The sequence below is a fragment of the Equus asinus genome, chromosome 5, assembly GCF_041296235.1.
Source record: "Equus asinus isolate D_3611 breed Donkey chromosome 5, EquAss-T2T_v2, whole genome shotgun sequence".
Taxonomy (NCBI): domain Eukaryota; kingdom Metazoa; phylum Chordata; class Mammalia; order Perissodactyla; family Equidae; genus Equus; species Equus asinus.
This window is the reverse complement of record NC_091794.1, coordinates 86,847,433-86,866,487: the sequence shown is the minus strand read 5'-3', so window position 1 is coordinate 86,866,487 and position 19,055 is coordinate 86,847,433. Positions and strand designations below refer to the sequence as shown.

General features: G+C 53.5%; 1 protein-coding gene across 1 annotated transcript; it reads left to right on the top strand.

The window, feature by feature from the left end:
• The first annotated feature begins 21 nt into the window (after positions 1-21).
• On the top strand, positions 22-17,836 carry TFAP2E (transcription factor AP-2 epsilon). Its single transcript, XM_044770333.2, has 7 exons — positions 22-529; positions 857-1,339; positions 1,928-1,979; positions 11,972-12,194; positions 13,550-13,668; positions 14,261-14,402; positions 16,640-17,836. Exons 1-7 carry the CDS (start codon positions 164-166, stop codon positions 16,920-16,922), a joined length of 1,668 nt encoding a protein of 555 aa, XP_044626268.1. The 5' UTR covers positions 22-163; the 3' UTR covers positions 16,923-17,836.
• Positions 17,837-19,055: the final 1,219 nt, after the last annotated feature.

Here is a 19,055-nt window from a genome sequence, read left to right as displayed (position 1 = left end):
CCAATGTCACCACAGCTGGGAGCTTCAAGCCTAGAAGGCGTCTGAGACCTGCAGGGGCTGAATTCACCGGCTGCTACCCCCCTGTGGGGGCGCGCCAAAGCCACGCCTCCCCTGGAGCAGTCGCTGGGGAGAAGAGAGAAAACGGCCACAGCATGTCTCTTTAATGCGCGTCCCCGGAGGCCCGGCGCGCCCCCGCCGCTATAACCGGAGTATATGGAGCAGGCTGCGCTCAGAGGAAGAAGGGCGGGCGCTGGGCACCCGTCGACCGACTTTTCCAAGTGCGATCAGAGCCCGTCCGGCCCACGTCTTGCCCCCATGGACCCGCCCATGGGCGCCCACAGCTGAGGACCCGACGCCCGCTGGGCTCCGGGCTGGGTTGCACCCCGCCGCCTCAAAGTGCCCTCCGCCGGCAGTGCAGGCTCCCCGCGCCTCTGTCCGCAGGGCTCGCCGTCGAGCGAGGGCTCCGCCGCCGCCACGCCTCGCGCCCCACGCTGCCCGCCCCATGCTGGTGCACACTTACTCCGCCATGGTGAGTAGTCTACGGGGCGGGGACACGGGGGCATACAGGGCCGGGGACTAGGGAGCCTGAGTGCTGGTCCTTGCGAACGTCCACCTCCAACGAAATCTCGGAGGGAGGGGGCCATAGGGACTCTTCCAGCTGAGAACGGTGCGCGCAGGAGACCGCTGTCCCCAGCCCGAGGCTCCCGCGCCCCGCAGGTCACTCAGAAATAGATCTCGGACCCCCGGGAAGCGGGCAGGACGGCAGATGGACCCTCGCGAGCTGAGGAGGATCCTTTCGGGCTGGGGTCCTTTCAGCCGCCGGTGAGTCGCCTAACGCGCCCCTCTCCTTCCCCAGGAGCGCCCCGACGGGCTGGGCGCAGCGGCTGGCGGGGCCCGCCTGTCGTCTCTGCCCCAGGTGGCCTACGGGCCGGCGCCACCGCTCTGCCACACGCCCGCCGCCGCCGCTGCCGCCGACTTTCAGCCGCCCTACTTCCCGCCGCCCTACCCGCAGCCGCCACTGCCCTACGGCCAGGCGTCCGACGCCGCCGCCGCCTTTCCCCACCTGGCCGGGGACCCGTACGGCGGCCTAGCGCCCCTGGCACAGCCGCAGCCCCCACAGGCCACCTGGGCCGCGCCCCGCGCCACCGCCCGCGCCCACGAGGAGCCGCCCGGCCTGCTGGCGCCGCCCGCCCGCGCCCTGGGCCTCGACCCGCGCCGCGACTACGCCGCCGCGGTGCCCCGGCTCCTGCACGGCCTGGCCGACGGTGCGCACGGCCTGGCAGACGCGCCCCTCGGCCTCCCCGGGCTGGCGGCGCCGCCCGGCCTGGAGGACCTGCAGGTGAGGCCCGAAGGGTCCGGGACAGGCCCGGATTGGCCGCGGTGATTTAAGACTCTGTCTGGAGGCGAAAGAGTGAGGAATGCGGGGACCCGACTTTTCTCCCAGCCTGCCGCTTCTCGCTCGCGACTCCGAGGATGCGTCCCACGTCCTGGGGTAGATGCTGCTTGGCCATTAACGCGGCCTGGCACTGAGTCCCTGCGCGGTGCCTGGATGGCGGCAACCCTCGGCGGAGTAAATGGACAGGGGCCGAACCACTTCTCTCCCTCTCCAGTGGGCCACGTAGGGCATCCATGCCCAGTCTCAGTCTGCCGGGGCAGCCGTGCCTGGAGCGGAGAGAGGCGGGGAAGTTGCCTGTCTAAGGTTCACAGTTCCCGTTCTGAACGGCACGGCGAGGTACCCAGGGCTCCTGGCTGGGCCGCAGATGCTGCCGAGGCAGGGCGAATCCTGCATCCGCCCGTCTCCGCCCCAGGCGACGGTGGTGCGCGTGGGGCGGAGCAGACAGAACAGGGACCAGTGACAGCAGGGGTTTGGGAAGGGACTAGAGACTAGTTCCACGGACGCCCTTACCACCGCCTCTCCTGTTTGCAGGCCATGGATGAGCCCGGAATGAGTCTCCTGGACCAGTCCGTGATCAAGAAAGGTAAGGAATGGCTGCATCTGCCAGGGCAGAACCGGGCGAGACGGTGCAGGCCCCGGACGTGCAGACCCATTTTCTTTCCCGGGGAGCGTGCGTTTTGTGCGTCGTCAGACTCGGTGGCAACGGGGTACTCTTTCCCGCCCAGCAGACGGGTAGCGGAGGCTGAGGGCCTGGCCAGAGCTTGGGTAGCTGCGCGCTTGGTGAGTCGACCCCAGAGCCTGCAGCCGGGAGTGGGCTCGAGGTCATCCGCGCTCACTGGGCTGCCCGGGCCAGCCAAGCCACACAAACCCTACGGAGGGGAGGGCGCTCTTGTGGATCTGGAGTTAATTTGCAGAACGAGTTAAACCACTTCCCTGTTTCCTAAGAGGTGGGAACGGGGTGCTGTTCCCACGGATTTCATTAAATGATTTCCACATTACATAGCCTTACCGTTTCCGAGCCTGGCAAGTGCTTGCGGCCCCTTCCTTCTCAGCAGAGCCTCGGCGGCCTCTTGTTTGCTCCGTGCAGGAGCCTCTTTCCGCCTTTAGGATTAAGGGAACTGGTGTGTGAATGTCGTGTGTTAGGCGGTGTGCAGGAGGGTCAGGGTGGCCTGCTCCTGGGTGTTGGTGTCTACGTGAGTTCGAGGTCCTGTCTGTCTCCGTATGTTCCTTTCCTAGGTGTCTTTCTGGTATCTCTTGGCGTGTAGGTATGTCTCTGCTGCTGAGTGTGTGATGCGTGTCTGTTATGTTGGCATACATTTCTGTGGTTTGGGGGTCTCCATGTGTGTGTTAGGGGCTCCGTAGTGTCCCGGAATTTGTTCTTCGGTACCGAGGATCTCCTAGCATGTGAGGGTCGCTCCTTGTGTATTTTCGGGAGTGTTCGTGTCTCTGCGTTAGTAAAAGCCAGGGGTTTGAGACCGACCCTCTAGTGTATTTTCGGGCCTGAGGACGAGTTCTGGCCATACCAGGGAAAGGTGAGAAAGAGACAGAAAGACAGAAACAGAGATTCAGAGGGGTCCAGGCGCTTCACGGCTCCTTAGATTTGGGGCAGGTGCCCAGGAGGAATTGGAGGTGCAGACAAGCCCTGCGTGCCTGGGGCAGGCGCCGCTCCCGCGGGATTTGGCTCAAATTGTTTTTCAAAAGAGTGCATTCAAGCCTGGGCTGTTTGCCCTCCACGTGTTCTCTGGGGAGGCTGGGGCTGGGGCTGGGGCTGGGGGTCTGGCGCTGGATTTCCAGGAGCTGGGGCTGGGTTCCCAGGGGCTGACAATTAGCTGGACCGCGTGGAGAGTGTGTAGAGAAGAGAAGGGGACGGGCCTCCTGGAACTTAGGGAAGGAGTGCTCCAGGTATTGCAGCTGTGTCATCTGGAACTGGGGGTGTGGCGACGACGCTAGGAACCCGGCGGCCTGGACTGGGGGCGGAGGTGTGCGCGGGACCTTACTCTTTGCTTTTGGGCGCTGCCCTGGCTTAGTGGAACTTTTTGAACCCGTCGGAAGGAAGAGTTAGGTCTGCAGTTGGCAAGAGCCTATCGCTGGGCTGCGTCTACTCTTTGATAACGATCGATCGTGGTCGCAGCCCCCAGCTCCGGACTCCTGCACTGGCTCGGGGAGCTGGGGGGCCTAGGCTCACTGACTCCGTGGAGGAGGCCAGCCCCCTGCATTTTGGGAAGAGGCTTGAGGACCTCTGCCCTGGGGCAGCGTAGAGGATCAGTTGGGGTTCTGAGTTCCTGAAACCCCAATCCCCAGGCCAGAGCCAGGACAGGAGACTGGCTTCGAGGAGGTCCTGGAATGGCCCGAGTTGGTTTCTCTCAAAGGGCATCAGCTTCCCTAAATCTCGGGTCGTAGGTGTGCGCCCGGAATCCCCAAAGGCGGTCCCAAGAACACAGTGAGTGCAGCCGGGACTGTCCTGATGCGAGGCATCGCCGACCTGGGTGCGCACACCGGCCGGACGACAGTGTTGGCCTGTCGGTGGCCCAGCGCAGCGTGGTGGAGTGCCAGCGACCAGAGCCGGAGACTGCGTCCTGGGCGCTCCACCCCGACGTCGAGTCACAGCCCCGAGCGCTGCAGGGGGCTGGGGGTGCGCTCCCTGCAGAGGGAAGCACCTGGGTCTCGAACCGTGAGCCTTCTGCTGGCGCGGCGGGCCTTTGGGGAGGAGAGAGGGTCGTACCGGCGCTTTCGAGCTTTGCAAACGCGGAGGCGGAGCTGGTTCCGGGAGGGCCAGTCCTAGGCGCGAGCGTGCGCAGGCGGCCGAGCGGATCCGCTGTGGCTAAGCTGGTGGCGGTGGAACTCTGCGGGCAGCGGGCAGTTTTCGCCTAGGCCCTGCGCTGTCGTTGAGGGACTCTGGTCAGGTCACCAGCCCCTTAGGGGCTGTAGATTAGCGCCCTTCTTCTCCCTCAGGCCCTTCCGACAGCATTGGGAGCCCCTGTCGTGTCCTGAAGACCTCCGGCACCCGCCGGGATCCTAGTCCGACGTGGGCCCTGGAATCAGCCATTTTTGGCTAGCTGAAGCATCCGGTTCCTCCAGCTCCTCCCGGCCCCACCATCGCGGGCAGCTGTTGGGGGTCCTGAGTACAAAATGAAGGCAGCCCCAGCTCTACCCCAGAAGAGGCCTTCCTACCGCAGGGTGCCGCCGGGGAGGGGAGCCCAGAGGCTCTGGGGCCCAGACCTTGGCTGTAAAATCTTCTCTGCTCCAAGCACTTGTCCTGGGGCGGGGAGGGGAAGCGAAGCCTCTGTCCAACCACACATTTGCAGATCAGCTGCTTCTTGCAGCCACGGTGTGGATCCGAGGATGGCAGATAGGGCCTGACAGGAGGAGAAGCAGGGAGCTCTCCATTTTCTGCCCACATTTATCACCTCCAGTTTTGCTACCTGTCCTAGAGGCACAGAAAGCAGGCAGGACTGGCAGGGGAGACAGACTTTGAAGGGAAAGTTTTCTAGCTGAGAAGAGCGGCGAGCAGGGTCTGTACAGATACGTCTAATTTTATTATTTTTTCTTTTTGAAGAAAGAACAAGTTAGAAAAAGCAGAGTGGTTCTCACAGGGGTCCCATCGGCTGGAAGCAATGCTTCCCATCAACCAGGAAACACCTGTTTCGGGGAGCTCAGAGGAGGTGCCGTGATGTTGGGAGGATTCCTGGGGGAGAGACATTAGGACCCGGCTCAGTAGGTGCTCCATGGGTGTTTGTTGAATGAATGAGTGATGGGTTTTGAAGTCTGAGTGCATTGGGAGAGGGAGTGTAGAAAGGGCCAAGCTACACCCTGGGCACAGCATGTACAAATGCCCTCGACTGTACAAAAGCCAGACGGGTTAAAAAGGTTAAAAGTCTCTGTGGATTTCAAGTTAAACAGTCACAGCTGGAGGGGAGTGGTTTGGGGGTGAGAACTGAGTTGTTCCTCCTTCCCTCCAGGAAGGGGGGGGGTTTGCCCAGCTGGGGGTGGGAAATCCCTCTTTGCTGGGCTCTTGTCCAATCTCAGGGCATCTCCAGGGCAAGACCTGATGTAAATTGTCACCCTCTCCTCTGGGGAAGGAAGAGGGAAATGGGGACAGTCTGGGCTTCCAAGTGAATCTCCAAGCAGGGCCAGGCCTAGGGGGAGGTGAGTGAGGCAAGATTTAGATAAATGGTATATCTAAATGCAATATTTTAAAGTGGAAAATAATGCAAAAAATCCATGATAAACACAAATATCCAAATTTTACATAAAGGCAGAATCCGACCCTGCACTCCCACAACCCTGTCTCACTTGCCTCCCAGGCCACTGCCTGCCCCAGAAAGGGATGGAAAAACCAGTGCCCTTGCAGATAAGAGTTTGGGCTGCACCTGAGGGCAGCATGGAGCAGGGGGTGAAGGGTAGGAGCTGTATGTAAAACAAACCCGCTGGCAGTTGGTGAGAGGGAAATTTAACCAGCAGGTCCTGATACCTCTTCTGTCTGCCTTCCTCCTGCTGCTCCTCCCTCCCCCCAGGCTTTGGAGCAGTAGCACCCTAAGTGTGGTCTAAGGAACCACAAGCATCAGAACCCCTTGGGGGTGCCTGTTGAGGAATGAAGATTTCCTGGGCACCACCCCACATCTACTGAATGAGAATCCCTGGCACTTTCATTCTTTAATGGATTTATTGAAGTAAAATTTACATACCTAAAATTCACCCGTGGTAAGAGTATAATTCAATGACTTTTAGCACATTTATAGAGTTGTGTAACCATTACCACAATCCATTTTAAGACATTTCTATCACCGCCCCCAAATTCCTTCATTCCCATTTGTAGTTAATTCCCATTCCCACCCCAAGCCTTAGGCAACCACTGATCTGCTTTCTGTCTATAAATTTGCATACTCTGGACATGTTATATAAATGGAATATATAAATATGCAGACTTTTGCATTTAGCTTCTTTTACTTAGCATAATGTTTTTGAGGTTCATCTGTGTTGTAGCACGTGTCAGTAGTTCATTTCTTTTTATTGCTGAGTAGTACTCCATTGTACGGATGAAACACATTTTGTTTATCCATCCGTCAGTTGATGGACACTTGGGTTCTTTCCACTTTTTGGCTATTATGAATAATGCTGCTATGATCATTCACATACGTACATGTCTTTGTGTGGACATCTGTTTTCATTGCTCTTAAGTAGTAATTGGAATTGTAAGTTTGTGTTTAATTTTTTAAGAAACTGCCAAGCTCTTTTCTAAAGTGGCTGTTCTATTTTACATTCCCGCTAGCAATGCGTGAGTGTTCCAGTTTCTCCACAGCCTCACCTACACTATCTTTTTTATTATAGTCATCCTAATAGTATCTCAGTATAGTTTTAATTTGCATTTCCCTAATGACTAAGGATGTTGAGCATTTTTTCATGTGCTTATTAGCCATTCATATCTCATTTTCAGTGAAATATCTATTCACATATTTTGACCTTTTTTTTTAAGATTTTATTTTTCCTTTTTCTCCTCAAAGTCCCCCAGTACATAGTTGTATATTTTTAGTTGTGGATCCTTCTAGTTGTGGCATGTGGGACTCTGCCTCAACATGGCTTGATGCGCGATGCCATGTCCGCGCCCAGGATCCGAACCTGCGAAACCCTGGGCCACCGCAGCGGAGCGCGTGAACTTAACCACTCAGCCGGCCCCTGACCATTTTCTAATTGGGTTGTTTATCTTAATGTTAAGTTAAAGAGTTCTTTATATATTCTGGAGTCACATCCCTAATCCCTTATATGATTTGCAAATATTTTCTTCAAGTTTATGGTTTGTCTTTTTATTTTCTTGATAGTCTTTTGAGGTGGAAAAGTTTTTAATTTTGATGAAGTCCAATTTGTCATTATTTTCTTTTCTGGGTCATGCTTTTGGCGTTGTATCTAGGAACTCTTTGCCCCAACCAAGGTCACAAAGACTTTCCTCCTACGATTTCTTCTAGAAGGAATTGCGACTTTAACCAGCTTTCCAGGAGAATCTGTTGCACACGCCCCAGATTCAGTGGTCAGACCGTGTACTGCGTAGATGTGTGTGAGAGTCTCGTCTGACAGGTTGAATTACTAGGAGCTCTCGTGTCTGTAGAAGTGTGTATATGGGAATCACTTCTGCTGTGTCACCGGGGGGACACCATGAGTAGACCACTTCAGCTTCAGGAGTCACCGTGGTGTGGGAGACAAACATCAGTGTCCCTGCTTTGCAATCTGTGCCAGTCTAAGTCCCACCTCCATGACTGTCCCTTCCCCAGGCCACTTGCTTCCCTAACCTTGGGCTCCATCCCTCTTACCATTTTTGAGGGAAGAGGCTCTGAGGAAAAGGAAAAGGACACGTAGGGGAAGCAGCAAAGTCTATTATTCATGTCCACAAACACATGGCCACCTGTCAGGCATCCACGCTTAGCTGCACCTACGTTTGCATAAATCCGGCACACATTCTGTGTTTAAATATATCAACAGGAGCAAAAGCACTTGCAGATATCCATATGCATGCTGCCACAATCCTGCAGCACTAGAGGAGGGCAGAGACTATGCTGTGTGCATACCTGGGGCTCAGTATTTATTAAGTGTGCAAATGCACGGTCTCACCCTCATTGCTCTATGACAGGGCATACAGTGTTTGTGTACAGTCATTTTTGTGACACACGTGTGCTCACATATGTCCCTGTTTGCACATGCACGAACAGTCTCACGCCCCTCTCACAGCACCCGGCCCCAGGGGGCCCCAGGTTTTATTAGAAGTTGGATGGAGGAGGCTGCTGGAGGAGAGAATTTTCTGTTCCTCTGACTGCTCTCTGGCTAGAGGTTGTGAGAGGGAGGAGAGTCGCTCTGCCCTTCTTTTTATTTTATTAATTTGTAGTTTTATTTTTTAAATCAAGCGTGAGGTACAATTTACATACTGTTCAGTTTGCCCTTTGCAGATATGCATTTTTATGAATTTTGACAAATGTAAACATATAGTCATGTCACCACTCAAGCAATCAAGATGTAGAATAGTTTTGTCAGCCCAAAGATTCTCCTCAAGGCAGAGGGACACAGGTGAAGAAGGAACCCATGCACAGGCCTGGGGGATGCTGGGGGGGAGGAAGGCAGGGCTCCCGTCGCATGTCCACTATCAGTGTGTCTGTTGAGTGAGGACATCCTTGCTCCTCACTCTGGGAGAGGGCTGGGATGAGGGCAAGGGGAGTGAGGCAGGATCGTGCAAGAGCAGAATCAGAACCTGTTTCTAATTAAAATTTTGATATTTTGTCACCATGGATGTTTTTACATTAATTTTTATTTTTTTAATATTGCATTAAAATACTATTTATCTTGATGGCTGAGTTTTTTGGCACCTCTTTAAATTTTGCACCCAAGGTTTGCGCCTCACTTGCCTCACCCTAGTTTGGGGCCTGCTCTGCGGACAGGGAACTTGCCTGGGGTAGGGTGTGTGCTGCTCCCTTTCTCTAGATCCTCCCACCTCTCCCACTCACCCCATCCATGACCTTTTGAGCCCTCCCTGGTGCCTGAATGGGGGCCCAGGGAGGAAGGGCAGCTTGACTATCAGTTGCTAACAAAGGAATGAGGCTCCCCCATCGTCCCCTCACACACAATCTGGGCTGTGGGCCATCACTCTTTTCCTCGTTTCAGGTTTCAAGGGCCCTTGTGTCACTCATTTATTCCGCATTCACTGATGCCCACTTGGGCCAAAACCCTGCCCTCAAGGCACTCCTAGTTGGTGGGAGAGGCAGCCGTGGAAGCAGACATGAAAGTTCAGTGTGGTCAGGACAGGGATGGCGTGAGAGGGAGCTGAGGTCGAGGGACGGGAAGCTCTGTACCAGGGATGGTGCCAAAACCTGAACCGAGGCTTGGAAGGAGGGGGCCCTGAGAGAGACAGTGAGCTGTTCCACCAGCTCACACGCTGGTGGTCCCATATCTCAGGTGGTGCTTCACACGTGTTCCATTTGGCCAGAACTGGGTTTTTAAATTTTTGAATCTGTTGCCAATGTTTAAAAACCCAGAGATTTCACATAGAAATCCAGAATCCTGGTCTCACCAGCCAAAAAAACAAACTGGGAGTTCTGGCAACGTTGGTGTGTCCTGCAGGGGAACACTCAGCCAAGTGGTGGCTTTACCTAGGGTGGCACGTCTCCCATACCTCGCTGGCTTATGTTACCTGTTGTGCTCCCCCTTTGAAGTCTAGAGCTGTGCTGTCCACTGCGGAACCACTAGCCACGTGTGGCTGTTGGGCACTTGAAATGTGGCTAGTCCAAATTCAGATGGGCTGTAAGTGTAAAATAGCACTGGATTTTGAAGACTAAGTGCAAGAATATAAAATGGTTCATTTATACTTTTTAAAATATTGATTACATGTCACTGATAAAATTTTAATATATTGGAGTCAATAAAATATATTAAAATTAACCTCACTTGTTTCTTTTTACTTTTTGTAAATGAGGTACTAGAAAATTTACATTTAATATCTGGCTCACAGTACATTTCTATTGGTCAGTGTGGGTTGAGAGCCTAAAGGACAAATGGAGGACCAAGCAGGAGAGGTAGGCATCGGCTGGACCACGAAGGAGGGTGAAGGAGGGAATTGTGAGGGTTAAGGATATGAACTTTGGAGTCTGTGGTCAGAGTTCAACACCCACTTCTCCTCCTTATTGCTGTGCCATCTTAACCTCTTTGAACTTCTAGTTTCTTCACTCTGAAATGGGGATGGATAATAGCATCTGCTCCACAGAGCTGTTACTATTATTATTTTTGCTGAGGAAGATTCACCCTGAGCTAACATCTGTGGTCAGTCTTCCTCTATGTTGTATGTGGGTCACCGCCACAGCATGGCTTAATGAGTGCTGTAAGTCTGTGCCCTGCATCCAAAGCTGCAAAGCCCCGTTGAAGCAGGGCACGCCGAACTTGACCACTACGCCATGGGGCGGCCCCCACAGAGCTGTTCATGGAAAGCACGTAGTAGATAGTTGAAGGATGGGCAGCATCATTCTGCCCAGCTATGGAGCTGGGATTTGGTTCTCAGGGAACTGACCAGGCACTGATGGGTTTTAGGCTGCAGAGTGATGCGTGTTTCAGAAAGATTCTTCTGGAGCAGGGCAGGAGACCTGAGCAGGGTCTGTATAGACATTCAAGTGGGAAGCTAGCGAGCATCTCTGTGCATGCAGAGAAGGAGCTGCATCCAGGACACATGGAGAAATGAAAGCTCCAGGACATGGTGATGGGTGGGATGTGGTGGGAGAGGGCGATGTGGAGGGCATCATGGAGGTTTCTGGCTGGGCAACTGGGTGGAGAGTGGGAATGCTGGAGGGGCTCTGCCAGCCCGGGGACAGGATCAGCCTTGCTTACCTCTGCATTAGCACAGTCCTGGCACACAGGTGCTCAACAAATAGTGCCGAATGGCTGGAGGACTGAGAGCACTGCCTTTGAGACCACAGTCCAGGGCTTACTACTGGTTCTAAGTCTACCACCTGTGTGATCTCAGGCTTCATCTCTTCATCTGTAAAATGGGAATAATAAATGTAGACCCCTAGTGGGTTGTTCTGAGGATTCAGTGAGGTTATCTGTGTAAGCACACAGTATAGTGAGTGCTCAGTAACTGTTGGTCCCAGACTCCCAGCTTGATCCCTGCCTGCCCCCCACACAAGGCCCACCTTCTCTACCATGCTCCCACTTCCTTGAAAGAAGAGAAGCCCAAGGGGAAGCAAGTGCCTCAATTATTCTCCCTTCCCCCTGATGCTAAGCAGGAAGATAGAGGTTAGACTGCAGGAAGAACTTTCTTTTAGAGCCAAGAGTATCCAAGAAGGTTTTATAAAATTAACTTCTCAGAGTCCCTTCCCCGCCTCCCATAGATATTCGTTGATAATTAGAGAGCATTTGGGAGAGAGGGTGCGCCTCTTTATTCCTGCTCTCCTTGAGCAACTCAGGGTGATGTGGCAGGAAGTGGGCCAAGGCTGGAGGCCTAATGGGGCCACAACCTCCTTGTCCCTGGGATGTGGGAGTCCAAAGCCTGCCGGCCTCTCACTGTCCTGGCGGTGGGAAAGAGATAGGGGTCACAGTGGCCAGGGGGATGTCAGGGACTCTTTGTGGTTGTGCAGATCTGCCTTGCCCTGCTACAGTGACCCAGGAATCCTGCCTCCAGCTCAGATCCATTTCCTCATTTCCATCTCCCTCCCTGATTGCACATGCCAAAACTCCAAGACTCTGCTGAAGTTGTCTGAGTTTTAACAGAGAACCAGCCTGGCTCAGTGAATCCCTCAGTGAACACAGGTTCAAGAGCCAGACAGCTCTGGGTTCAATTTCCACTGCCTATTAGCTGAGTAGACTTGGGTGAGTCACGTGAACCTTAGTGTGCCTCACTTTCTTCCTTTGTAAAGCAGGAGTTGCAGAGCCTCCCTCAGAAAGCTGCTGGCACATTTAGATGCAGCTCTGTGTGCACAGCATGTAGCAGGGTGCCTAGCACACAGCTGGCGCTTCATCAACGTGCTCATGCCACAGCTGGCTGGTGCCCGTGTGCTGTGTCCCTGGCTCAGTGTTGTCTCTCTCTCCCTTGCCCTTGCTTCTGCTCCGCAGTCCCCATCCCCTCCAAAGCCAGCAGCCTCTCAGCCCTCTCACTGGCCAAAGACAGCCTGGTTGGCGGCATCACGAGCCCCAGTGAGGTCTTCTGCTCCGTGCCAGGCCGGCTCTCACTGCTCAGCTCGACGTCCAAGTACAAGGTGACGGTGGGGGAGGTCCAGCGGCGACTCTCTCCTCCTGAGTGCCTCAATGCTTCCCTCCTGGGTGGCGTCCTTCGCAGGTAGGAAGGCCAGCCCACAACTCCCTGCACAGTGCCTGGGCCAAAATCCATGGTCATTTCAGACCTTCTCAGGGGGTCAGAGAGGGGCCAGCCTCACCCCAGGCCACAGGGTCACGTCCACCTTGGTCTCCCTGGGGGATTGTGTATGCTCTGGGGAGAGGCCCAGGTCCCCAGCAGCAACCACAAGTCTGTGGGCTTGGGGGTGGGTGGTGGAGAAAGAAGCCTGGGTACAGAGAAGGGATGGAGGACTCACCAACATTGGGCAGGATGGACAAGGCTGAGTCTGGGGAAGAGAGAGTGCCATCTTCACCCCCTCTTCCAGGAAAGGGACCCCAGGACCCACAGCCATTCCCTGTGGAGCAGAGGCCTCTCTGGTGTGTGTGTTTAGGGGTCCATGGTTTGTCTTCATAGGTATGTGTCTGTCGCTCTCTCTGCATGTCCTTGTGCCTGGGTAGGGTATTTGTGCTTCAAGGCTATGAGTTTTGATGTGTTCAGGATGGTGTGTGCATATGTGTGCATGTGTCTGTGGTGTAGAGGATGGCCAGGAATACATGTTTCCATGAGTGTGAGTTTCCTGTGTTACTTCTAGTGGATGTGTTGGCTGGAGTGTGTCCTACTCTGTGTGTGTTTGTGTGATTGCATGCACATCTGAAGCTGATGTACGTATGTTTACCTGTCTGTACTTCTGTGTAGGGGCTGCATTTGTGCAGGTGTGGGGGTATCTTCTTATTCCTGGTCTCTGAGCACAGCAGAGGGACTTGTGTGAGTCCATCAGTGTCTGTACACATGTCCCTGGGATCCTGACTTGATGTGAACATGTGTCTCTGTGTCCCTGTGTCCCTGGGTGTCTGTGTCTGCATATGTCTCTCTCTATTGGTGTGTGTGTGTCTTTATTCTTGGCCCTCAGTGTGTTTACCTGTGTGCGTGTATATTATCTATGTGTCCCGGAGTGACTGTGTGTGTACCTGTGTCTCCTGTGTATCTCTGCATATAGGTCTGCGTGTCTCTGGGTAGCTGTGTATGGCCCAACAGGTGTGCTAAGGTGGGAAAAAGGACCCCAAGATGCTGGCCTATTCTGCCCCACCCTGGGCTGTTCCTGCTGCAAGAGGATTAGGGAGAAATGAAGGGCTCCTGGAGCTGGGTACTAGGCCCCCCGCCCCCATCTTGGCTACAAAGCCAGTGAGGTTAGGAAGAGGTTGGAACCAGGCTGAAAGAGGCCCCAGAGCATCCCCAGGGCCAGACTCAAGTCTCAGCAGGGGTTGGTGGAGGCAGCAAGGCCCCATCGGGGTCACTTAGCCTACATGCTTCTCTCTTGTCTTCATAGTGTGTGTCTGTCTCTCTCTGTGCACGTCAAGGGCCAAGTCCAAGAATGGGGGCCGGTGCCTGCGGGAACGGCTGGAGAAGATCGGGCTCAACTTGCCGGCCGGCCGTCGCAAGGCTGCCAATGTGACGCTGCTGACTTCACTGGTGGAGGGTGAGTGAGGCTTGAGGGTGGGCGTGCGTGTGAGCATGAGGGGACCTGTGTCGTCCAGTGTGACTGTGTGGCTGTCTCTGATGCGGCAGGGTATGTTTAGCCACGTATGTGTTCTCTGTGTGTCATGTCTAAGTAAGGAGTGTGTGTGATATGTGTGTAGAGTCTTTATGTGTATGTGCATGCACACGCGTGGATGCACCCACACAAAAGAGAGCATGTGTATGTGTGTGTATGCGGGGAGGAGTGGCCAGTGTTTGGATGTGGTAAAGGGATGAGCGGTGAAGGTTCCTCCCTTCCCTGGAGGTTGGTGATGCTGGGCTTCGTCATCTCCAGCTCAGGCTTTGGGATACATGGTGGACTCAGCTCCCACCCCTGAGCTCAGAGCCCATCCCTTGTGGCCTTGAGGGAGGGGAATGAGATTAGTGCTGGAGCTGGGCTGTGGCGGGGCATCAGAGGAAGGTATCTGTAGAAGCAGGACAGGGCAGGGCAGGATGGCCCCTGGCCAGGGGATCGGAGGGTCAAGGCTGTGCTCCGGGCTCAAAGGTACACCTGTCTGTAGTGAAGGCTCATCTCTGACTCTCGTCCCCACCAGGAGAGGCCGTGCACCTGGCCCGAGACTTTGGCTACGTCTGTGAGACCGAGTTCCCAGCCAAGGCAGCTGCCGAGTACCTGTGCCGACAGCACTCTGACCCCGGGGAACTGCACAGCCGCAAGAGCATGCTGCTGGCCGCCAAGTGAGTGAGGATGCCATGTGTGGGCACTTTGGGGCACCATGCACAGGATGTCATGGGGTGCCACAACAGGCACGTGTAGGTGCAATGCACATAGACACCAAGCATGGGCACAGTGGACACCACTCATGTGCACGTGTGATGTACAAATGGCACCACACACGGGCACACCCAGGCTCCATGCTGTGCATGCCACAGGGGCACAAATGGACACGTAACATATCTGGGTTCTATGCATCAGCAAACACCGTGTCACAGAGAGGCTTACCTAGGCCTGTGTGGGTACCACACCCCATATACTGCCCCATGGCATGACCAGCCCCAGTCCTATCATGGGTCTGGGCTTCTGTGGTCTTGCAGAGCTCCCCCTGCCTGAGCCTTGCCCATCAGCCCTTCTGTTCTAGTGACTTCCATCGGAGCACCAATGCCCACACAGTCCCCTCTGCAAATCTCATTGGTGTCTCCCTCACCACCATTCACATACTGTCCCCTCAACCCTGGTCTCCTCATCTCACTTCTGGCCCCTCACCCCAGCGCTCCGTTGCTCCCTCAGCCTTCCTGCACATGCACAGCTCTCCTGCTCAGGAACCTTCAATAGCTCCCACTGCTACTGCATGGACTTTCAAACTAGGTTCTGTGGGGATGCCGCAGGGCCTGTTTAATGAGCTGGTATTCCATTAAGATTTAGTTTTTAGAAAGAGTCCCCTTTCAAGAAGAGACAGAGAGAGAGAAAAAGAGAGGGAAAGAGTGAAAAAAAAATTTTGAAAACCACCAATCTGTGGGGCCAAGTCCAGACTCTGAGGGCCCACAATCTGGCCACACAAACCCCAACCACTTTAACTGACCTGCTTGCTCTCTCCTGTCCTCACGTCCTTGGGTTTGCTAGAACACCCTCCAGTCCCCTCACCCAATGCAGTCCTTCAAATCACAACTCCACTCTCCCTCCTTTGAGGCTTCCTCAAGTCCCCTAGGCAGAGGTGAAATCACAGACTCAGGGGACTGCCATGACTCCTAGGACCTTTGAGGCTGCTCATATTGTCGCTGGAGAAACATATCCAGGGGGACTCATCACACTCATTAGTCAGCTCACTCATCAAGAACTTCCTGGGTCCCAGTCATGTCTAAGATGCTGGCTGGGTTCCATGGTGAGACAAAGCTTAGACATGAGTGATCCTCCTGCCTGAGCCACATGCAGGATGCACAAAGAAATGAATAACGGCCACAAACTGGAGCTGGATTCAAATCCCAGCTTAGTCACTTGGGCAGGTCATCTAACCTATCTGAAACCAGTTTACTCATCATACAATGGGGATGATAATAACAGTATAAATTTGTTGTGAGGATTGAGTGAGATGATGCATAGTATACTTGGTATAGCGTCTAGGCCTCAATTCATGTTCACTGTTAGCTATTAATTATTCAAGGTAGATTCTGGATTGTTCCCTAAAAATTTCAAAGACAGCCAGCCCTGGTGGTCTGGTGGTTAAGATTCACTGCTGTTACGACCACGGCCTGGTTTCATTTCCCGGTCAGGGAACCACACCATCCATCTGTCGATTGTCATAACGTGGCGGCTGCTGTTGTTGTGATGCTGAAAGTTATGCCACCTGTATTTCAAATACCAGCAGGGTCACCCATTAGTGGACAGGTTTCAGTAAAGCTTCCAGACTAGACCGACTAGGAAGAAGGACCTGGCCACCCACTTCCAAAAACATTGTCCATGAAAACCCTATGATTAGCAGTGGAGCATTGTCTGATAGAGCGCTGGAAGGTGAGAAGATGGTACAAAAAGACCAGGCAGGGTTCTGCTCTGCTGTACACAGGGTCGCTAGGAGTTGGAATTGACTCGATGGCACTAACAACAAAAAATTTCAAAGACAAAGCTCTGTGAAGCATTGAGTGTGTGTGGTGGGGGTGAGAGGGGGAGAGAGGATCAAGGAAAGTTTCCAGGATAAGGCAATAGTTGAGCTGGAATTTGAATGTGGGCAGGATACCCACAGGAAGAGAGATTGTAGGGTATTGACATGTGCTGTTTACTAGTTGTGTGATATTGAGCAAGTCAGTTAAAATCTCTTAACCTTAGTTTCCTTTTCTGAAAAATGGGTATGATCATCATTTGCAGACTATTGGCAGGGTCAGCCATCATAAATATAATACATATAAAGTACCCAGCACGTGGTAGGTCCTTCTCTGGGCTCAGACCTTTATTCTTTAACCTCTGACCCTCCTTCCCCCACCAGGCAGATCTGCAAGGAGTTTGCAGACTTGATGGCTCAGGACCGCTCACCACTGGGCAACAGCCGCCCAGCACTCATCCTGGAGCCCGGAGTGCAGAGTTGCCTGACACACTTTAGCCTCATCACCCATGGCTTCGGTGGGCCCGCCATCTGTGCTGCCCTCACTGCCTTCCAGAACTACTTACTGGAGTCACTCAAGGGGCTGGACAAGATGTTTCTAAGTAGTGCGGGCAGTGGGCATGGTGACACTAAGGCTTCAGAGAAGGATGCCAAGCATCGGAAATAACCGCTTCCCCCGCCCCATCCCTAAGGGGCTCCTGAGGCCCGAAATGAGGTCTTAGCTCCTGGGGATGGGCCTGAAAGGATTAAAAGGTGGGGTTGGAGTTAGGCCAGAAAGAGGACATTCATCCAGAAACCCCTGAGTTCGGGGTCTGGGTTGGAGAGGAGAGGTGGCCTCTCTGTGGTGGTTTGTTGATAAGGGCTCAGGCATCTGCCTCATGTGCAATTTTCTGACCCTTGATTGCTGAGAAGTGCTTAGACAGGAAATTGGCATGGGAAAGCTTGGTTCTTGGGGCTGAGCCCTGCCCATTAGGGTGCCTGGGTAGCAATGGGTGCTCTTAGGGGCCAAGGCCTTGCTGTTTTTACTGATGGCAGGAAGGAAAATGTTAACAAACCAGAGGTGCTACTGAGGAGATGTGCTCCTCATCCAGAATCTCCTACCCCCAGAAAAGGGCTGCTGGCAGGAAGCCCCAGTGGGCTCTTTGGACCCCTCCTAATCTTGGAAAGAAGTGGGCAGGAGGGGCCCTCAGGATCAAAGAAGATAAAGCACAAATTGGAGAACTTGAATCCAGGCTGCACTTCACTCCTGTTGCTGTCTGTCCTATTTATTTATGTATGTTGTAATTAAATTTGAAAGTTTAAAAATGTCCAGTGCAACTTATTTATCCCAATAAGCTGAGGACTCATTTCCCTCTTTTCTGCTCATGCACCGAGATGTCCAGCCGGACCAGAATAGAGAGGGTGTTTTTGCTCGCAAAGGGCTGTGGGTGGGCTGGGAGGGAAGAACGATGTGTCAGGGACCCTGAGGTTGTCGCTGGGATTTCGTATTTGCTGTTGTTCTCTTGACCCTGCAATCACTGTACCTCCCCACCTCTCAGATTGCTTTCTCATTCTCTTAATAAAACCTTTTCATTGGATATGAAGCCCTCTCTGTCCTTCTTCAGCCCAGGCCTGGATTTGCCTCCGAAGAGGGCAAGGTCACTGGGGAGAGGCAGAGCCTGGAATTAGGAGGAGGGGTTCAAGTGGGAAGGGGCCTCTAAGGGGAAATCATGGGAAGGAGCTGTGGGCACCTGTGTGTGTGGCAGGGGTTGGGGGGGGTACAGATGGTGGATCTCTCTTGTTTGTCATTGTGGCTGTTAGTTCTGTGTGGTGTGTGAAGGGAATCCTAGGTCAGTATGTATACCGTTTTGACTTGGTGGGCCTGTGTGTGAATGTGTCAGTGTGTGAATGCGTTAGGTCCATATTACCATGACCCCTGGTGGTGGGTCTGTATGTGTCAGTGTGCATGCAGGTGGCTACATGTGTCTGGCCAATGCTAATCCAGCTCTCTGTTCTTCTTGAGGATTTCTCTCTTCAGGCATCTTTTATTTCCTGCATCATCAGTCCCTGCCTCTACTGAATCGTCCACTAATCATTCCCCAAAGCACACGTTCTAGGATCTCTTACAAAACATAAATCCTTTCCCATTTATTTCCTTTGCAGTTTAAGTTTTTGAAAGATTGCTATCCCTATCTCCACTTCCTCACCCCCAATTCACTCTTCAGCTCACTTCAGTCTGGCTTCTATTCCAGTCTACTGAAATCCATTCAGCAAGGTCTTCAATGGCCACAGTATCAAATCCAAAGGCCTTTTTTCTAGACTTAGCAGCATTTGACATGGCTGACCACTTATTCTTTTCTGAAACACTCTCTTCTCTGTGGCTTCCAACTTCTGGTTTCCTCTGACCTCACTGGTTTCAACTCTGGCTCCCTCTCTACTTAATCTCTAACCGTGGGCCTTCCTTGGGGCCTTTGCCCTGAATTCCAGGCTTGGATGTACAACTGCCTGCCTGATCACTCCAGTGGATTGTCTAACACACATCTTCAATTTATGTCAAGTACTCAAATCTTGACCTCCTTCACACTTTCCTGCTCAGTAAATGGCACCACCCTCTACCCAGTTGCTCAAGCCAGAAACCGGGGAGTCATATTTGATCCCTGCTCTACACCCAATCCATCAGAAAGTCCATGATCTTCTTTCTTTCTCCTCTGCCACCACCCTAGTCCTCAGGACCACTGCAACTGTCTTGCAACTGGCGTTCCTGGTACACCTTCATACTAAGGCCCTGCAATGATCTGGACTTCGCCTACTTCTTCAACCT

Excerpts from the sequence above, each read along its gene's own strand:
- TFAP2E (XM_044770333.2), top strand. The coding sequence starts at position 164 with ATGCGCGTCCCCGGAGGCCCGGCGCGCCCCCGCCGCTATAACCGGAGT. Across the intron at positions 12,195-13,549 it reads CTGGGTGGCGTCCTTCGCAG|GGCCAAGTCCAAGAATGGGG; the intron begins GTAGGAAGGCCA and ends GTGCACGTCAAG. Across the intron at positions 14,403-16,639 it reads AGCATGCTGCTGGCCGCCAA|GCAGATCTGCAAGGAGTTTG; the intron begins GTGAGTGAGGAT and ends TTCCCCCACCAG.